This window comes from Sphaeroforma arctica, assembly GCF_001186125.1.
Source record: "Sphaeroforma arctica JP610 unplaced genomic scaffold supercont1.629, whole genome shotgun sequence".
NCBI classification, from domain to species: domain Eukaryota; class Ichthyosporea; order Ichthyophonida; genus Sphaeroforma; species Sphaeroforma arctica.
In genome coordinates this window covers 1,320-8,185 of record NW_014039929.1, presented here as the reverse complement: position 1 = coordinate 8,185, position 6,866 = coordinate 1,320, and the positions used below count along the sequence as shown (strand labels likewise).

The following is a 6,866-nucleotide window of genomic DNA, read 5'->3' as shown; positions in this document are numbered from 1 at the left end:
ATATATATACCACATTCAATGCTTGAGATTAGATGGAATCAACTCAACCATACCACGTACCTTAATACTAACTTTTGAACCAAACGTGGTGAACGCTTTGCTAGCACTCTTGATAGCATCATTCAATTGCTCGGGGGTTGCAGAGGGACATTGCAATAACTCCTTCCCAGTGGCTGGGTTCAGGACAGTAAACGTGCTGCCGCCTTTGAGCAGTTTGCCGCCGATTAGCAAACGCAGCAGAGGAGGGTGTGCCATAAAACGCGATGCTGAATTAACCACTCCAGCTGGCATAATTTCTACTGATGATACAGAAGCTATATTATCGTTGAGTGTGATGCACTGTACTGCGAGGCTTTTGTATATATGAAGAACCAAACTCGATAATGGTTTAACTCTCCGGCCCAGAGGTAAATCAACGCATTGTTATAGAATTAAACCCTAAAACCCTATAGACTTTAAACCCTAAAACCCTATAGGCATTAAACCCTAAAACCCTAAAGGCATCCATAAAAAGTCGGCACAATAAAACGCCCCAAGCAGTAAACGTTGAATGTAAACGGGAAAATGATAATACGTTTTGACGTAAAAATATGTGTGTTATAATATGCATGTAAATATTGTCGCTGCTAAATTGCTCACTCGAGATATCCTCTCGATAGAACTATTCAGATAGAACGTTGAGTCCCAAACGCAAGAACGAGTGATTTTAAAACGTTTTAACGAGAAACGGACCGAGGTGGCGGCAAAGAGGGGTCATCACGCATAGCCTCTTGTCTTTTTAGAGGGCTATGCTGTGATTGCTGTCCCCTAAGTCTAACTCCCTATGCATCGTGATGGCTTTATCTGATTCATTCAGGATTTCACCTGGCTATGGAGACAGTACAAGTGTACAGTGTTGAGATAAATAAAAACAAACAAATGTTTCAAATTATATAAATATTTGATGTTTTTTTATAAATAAAAATAAAGTAAAATAGGGTACATGTACAGAGAGAAAGGATACAACTTCGCCGTGGCCCTTTGAGCTGTGAGGGCATGTAAAATAAATATAAAATAATACATAAATAAAATAAATACAAATTTGCCAAACCCAATAAATAAATACATAAATATTTTAATCTGATAAGCTTTTAGGGTTCTAGGGTATGAATTTGCGGCCCAGTTTTTATATTCATGATGTACACCGCAGTCAAACACCCAACGCGCTATGTAAATAGTATTTCGCATTCTAATTGACCTGTTCTCCGATCTTTTGCGCTTTTGATTTTAATTCAGCCACTCTGGAATTCAGTTAGATAGATGAAAATATTTTCAATGTTAGAAGTATGGTATTTTTAAAAGAATGTCAGGCACCGAGAAGTGTCAGCAGCGTCGAATTCTAGTATCAAAGCCATACGCTGTTGTTGTGCTTATGTGACGCATTGAGGGTGTTGTGAAATATAATATTTAGTATAAGGCATCACATTTGATGCCGTGTAGTGGACCACATCCAAAAGAATGGAATTAAGTACATATATGTCGCGAATAAACGAACACATTCTCAAGAAAATTGACAACATTATGAGGATGCTGTCAAGTAGAGATCAGGAAAAAGATCTGGGATGGCGAAAAAAACAAGAGAATACTCGTGTGATGGGCGGCAGAGGATATGCACATACTAGCACTAAAACAGCATTTTAAATCAATGATTCCAGTCAGCTGTATAGAACGAATCGATGCTTTAGCGTCCTGTCAAACTGCTCACTCCCTACAAATCGGCCAGCGCGACAATCGGCACTGGAGTTACCGAACTATTAATAAATACTGTAGATGCAGGCAGTACCAACTACCACCAGTGAATACGATAAAAGTAATTGGGCAGATTTGTGTCCAGCTCAGTAATGCCAATCGAGGGACGGGAAAATACCATACATACAGCCGTAGACAATATCCCATAATTTGTTGAAACTGCTCCTAGTAGCGGTCTCCTAGTAGCGGTTGGTTGTTGACCAGCCCGCACTCAAGGGACTCAACGCGTGTCAAAGAGTGCATGCGTCAGGAGTGTTATGTATTTATTCTGAGGTCGCGTTAAACTAAACCACTATATAACATCACATTCTAACTGTCGTTGATACCTAAAGCTTCTTGAAATTATAATAACAATGTTGCATCTCACGCCTGTCCCAACAAACAAATCCAAGTGTAATCGAGAGGTCTACGCTACTCGCTTATACCGATCAGGCATTGGCGTGTTCACCACGCAGTTTCAGACTGTGAAAGAATCTAGATTGCTATTTTAATACTGTGACGATTTGAAAAGGCACGTTTTAAGAAACTACCCCCAGAGGAGTTTCGTACGTTATATATTAAGAACACCCAATCAAGAGGAAGCGGAGATGATTCAGATGGCAACCCATCACATGGTCATTGATTTTATATTTTATGTAGCGTCATAGATCATGAAAGCATGGTACATATTTCCAAGTACTCTGTGAGGTCACATATTTATAAAAGCAGACGACCGCCCTCCTGATGCAAACAATAACACATCGCGAAATGCATTTTAATATCACTTTTCGATATTTCTTCTTCTTCTTGTTCAAGTTTTAGACGGCGGCAATGGTTGAGGGGTGGATAGCAGCTCCTTCAAGATGGGGTCCAGTGTCAGGTCACAGTAGTAGTGACTCGCCTTGACATTTTCCATCCTGTGGTTCGGTACGATACATGCAAAAGCCTGTCAGTTCACGAGTCGGATTTCTATATCATGTTAAATCTGTGCTTGAACAGACAGGTAGGTACCTTTGGGTTTCAAAGCCGGGATTTTTTTGTTTGGTAGAGGTACAAGGCCGCGCGTCAGTTATTTGCGACAAATAATTTAGACATAGATGCTGCCAAACACTGTATGCATCCAAACCATTCTATAAATAGAAAAGATCCAAACCATTCTATAAATAGAAAAAGATTGACCGAATCTGAACAGTGGGAACCAGGAGGAAAGATGCGATCGTACAGAAACTTCACATTCTCTTGTGCAGATGTAAAACCAGATAGACATACTTCATAAGATATTCGGCATACTCTCGGTACACCCTTCGTACCAAACTTTTGCGGTGGGTCTCAGGTGTTTGCTCGTTCAACTCTGTAGTAGGAAGGGTAGAAGGGACTTGTCAGGTGCCGGCCACAGATATACACAGTACACTTACTAAGTAAGGCGAATACTCTACTAATATATACGCGGCCTGGTATATGAGACGCACAACCAATGTGACCACATACGCAACAGAAAGTGCAATGTATCGCATAGATGCTTTCAGTGCACGGTTGCCACTACGAACGAGAGGTTTATTTCACTGAGGCGGACAAGAAAGGAAGTACTGATACAAAGGTATGCTGCAGATATATAGTATACTCAACGGTGAGGGTGACAGAAAAAGGATTTCTGACAATATATCGTACCGAAGTATTGTAACATACCAGTTTCATCAATAAGCTTGACATCTTCCTGCGTTAAAGTACAGTCGAGGTAGCCGTACTCTTCCAGAGAGTGCATGAAGAGACAGGCCAAAGACGGACTGTCTATTCGTAGCATTAACTCCTACAAGGTAAAAATTGAAACAATCGGTGAGTTAAAAATAGAAACAGTTGGTGAGTTAAAAATAGGAACAGTTGGTGAGTTAAAAATAGGAACAGTTGGTGAGTTAAAAACAGGAACAGTTGGTGAGTTAAAAATAGAACTACAGCTGGTTAAGTGAGCCTTCCCCGCACAGTCAGCGCGAACGCTCATTTCGGCAGGTGGATGAGATCTACGACCTGAAAATAGCTTTCACCACATAAGCACAAGCTTTCATGTTGAAACTTAGGGCATAGAATACATATAGAGCCACCTCTGATATACACAAACAGCCACACCTTACATACACCTACAACCACACCTGATATACACCTACAACCACACCTTATATACACAAACAGCCTCACCTTATATACATCTACAGCCACACCTCATATACAGCTACAGCCACATCTTATATACATCTATAGCCACAACTTGTATCCTGAATTTGTATAAACTCATGAGCAGCCTAAAGGGGCCGTGCTCTACGACTGATTACGCGTTATTGGAGCAAGTATGTACTTGAACGAAACTAATACACCCCACTCCCTCAGATGAAAAACAGGGCACCCTGTCGTTCGTCGTTCCAAGGAACCAAAATCACAACAGTGTTCCCAGGGGATGCCTGCACTCAGTGACCTAGAAGAGTATCATCTCGATCTGTACAATCCATGACACACAACAACAAGCGACGTTTCGAGGGCAATCACACAGATGCACATGACATGATCCCACAACAGAGTGCACGTAACAGAAGAGCCAAAACATCACAACAGGAGAGCCAAGGGGGACACTGTGTCCTGTGCACATGCATAGCCTCCTAGTTGATTTGTTAGGAGGCTATGGTACATACCAATTGTTGTCTGTGTACGTACCAATGTTTTGACAAAGCTGCCGAGCGACAGTGACAGCTTGACGGCCTCCACGATCCGGTTCATTCGTGGGGATGCGAGATACTCCACCTGAGGCAGGGGTTGTAATAAGGTAGGTAAGTATATGGGACAACCGACCTAAGTGCAGACTTTGATATCGAGCGCAGTGTGTTAGATACTATGAAGTACCTGGGGCAGGGGTTGTGATAAGAGGTAGGTAGGTATATGAGACAGCCAACCTAAGAGCAGACTTTAATATCGAGCACAGTGTGTGTCAGTATGCACACACGACATACATGACACGCACACACACTACATACATGACGTTGCAAGATGGCTGAGTACTCTTCCCGTGTGAGCTTTGACTTGGCGAGCATTGCGGCCTTCTCCCACATGCCGTAGGTTTGTAGGTAGTTGCAAGCGGTGGCGTATTTACCTACCCAGTGAGAATAAGACCGGCACATTATAACATATCCGAAGGTATATACATACACATATGAAATGTGGATGTGTTCCTGTACACGTTTATAGACGTGTTTACAATGGTAGATATGCATAGATATATTTTAACAGACAAGTAGATCACAGCCGGACAGCAATGACATTCACAAACAGGCGACACGGAAGACTAGTAATTACACCGGAAGAATGGCGAGAGAGGCTACTGTCTATGACGCGAGCAAACCCTGCAATACATGCATACACAAGACACACCCATATACGTAGATACATACATGCATACACAAGACACACCCACATACGTACATACATACATGCATACATAAGACACACCCACATACGTACATACATACATGCATACATAAGCACATGCATACATACGTACATACATACATGCTTACATACGACACACCCACATACTTACATACATACATGCATACATAAGACACACCCACATACGTACATACGTACATACACAAGACACACCTACATACGTACATACATACATGCATACACAAGACACACCCACATACGTACATAAATACATGTATACATAAGCACATGCATACAACGGAAGACAATGTGAAAAGGATCAGACACACCCACGCAAACCATACACAAACAAACACGGGTCTATAAAAACTAGAAACATGCATACATAGGGAAAGCAAAATGAACAGGATAAGACACACGTGTATTTGCTTGTTCATGGTAATAGAAGTACGTGCAATCCGAAGGCATGAACACACACTCTCATGCCTATACATATACGCCCACGGACATACATGGCATAATCGTGGGAGGCTAGATGCGTCTATCAATAATCACGAAGCTCACTACGAGAAATTATGGTTGTTATCTTGATCGATAGAGGCGAATCATACAATAGTATGCCTAAACCCTAACGCTAAAACCCTAAACCCTACGAGATTATAAGACAACCAGTCGATGAGTGGTGCGCTGGTCTATTGCTACATGACCGACATGCATTTGCATCGCTATATCAGGTGTTTATAGACGCGGTGTGGGTGTGGACATAACTTTTGAGGAATATTTGCGTGAATATGAAAAAGAACATCATGACATGCATAATTACGATACATACGTGTGCATAAGACATGCATATCTATGATACATACATATGCATAAGTCATGCATATCTATGATACATACTTATGCATAAGACATGCATATCTATGATACATACATATGCATAAGTCATGTACATCTATGATACATACATATGCATAAGTCATGCATATCTATGATACATACATGTGCATAGAAAATGTACATCTATGACGGATACATGTGCATAGAACATGCATATCTATGATTCACATACCTATAATACAGAGCATCTGCACTCCGTCTGTGACATGGCCGCTGGACATCATGTTGACGGCTGTCAGGGTGATGACACTCTCTCTCTGCGCCATACACAAATAATGAGATACAAATACAAGGTAAGTGAGACACATAAATGGAATACACATACAAGGTTAGTCACAAACATGGGGGTAGACGGGCTGTCTTTGTCGTCCAGTATATGAACACAAGGCATTTGCCCAAGCAGACAGCAAAGACCTGCGATTGCCTGTTGATAAAGACGGAACTATATATATATATATGTATATATATATATATATACATATACATATACATATACATATACATACATATATATATATATATATATATATATATATATATATATATACTTATATATATATATATACTTATATATACAAACATATACATACGTACATACATATACGCATACACATACACATACACATACACACACATATATATATAAGTACTCATACAAATCCACACACACACACCCACACAGATACAAAAACACCCACACACCCACATATATATATACATGCAATCTATATATATATATATATATATATATATATATATATATATATATA

At 40.4% G+C, this 6,866-nt stretch overlaps 2 protein-coding genes across 2 annotated transcripts in view; both read right to left on the bottom strand.

Annotated features, from left to right (window-relative positions):
* The window catches only part of SARC_07705 (hypothetical protein), a gene marked incomplete at its 5' end in the record, with an annotated part of 6,833 nt that extends 6,542 nt beyond the window's left edge, over positions 1 to 291 (bottom strand). Inside the window, one exon of the mRNA XM_014298341.1 lies at positions 61 to 291. Within this exon, the coding sequence (XP_014153816.1) occupies positions 61 to 291 (231 nt within the window). The remainder of the gene's footprint in view (positions 1 to 60) is intronic.
* A 2,085-nt stretch (positions 292 to 2,376) lies between these two features.
* Positions 2,377 to 6,866, bottom strand: part of SARC_07704 (hypothetical protein) — a gene marked incomplete at its 5' end in the record, with an annotated part of 5,182 nt that continues 692 nt past the window's right edge. Inside the window, 6 exons of the mRNA XM_014298340.1 lie at positions 2,377 to 2,684; positions 3,037 to 3,118; positions 3,454 to 3,574; positions 4,468 to 4,554; positions 4,785 to 4,900; positions 6,269 to 6,353. Of these exons, the coding sequence (XP_014153815.1) occupies positions 2,579 to 2,684; positions 3,037 to 3,118; positions 3,454 to 3,574; positions 4,468 to 4,554; positions 4,785 to 4,900; positions 6,269 to 6,353 (597 nt within the window). The remainder of the gene's footprint in view (positions 2,685 to 3,036; positions 3,119 to 3,453; positions 3,575 to 4,467; positions 4,555 to 4,784; positions 4,901 to 6,268; positions 6,354 to 6,866) is intronic.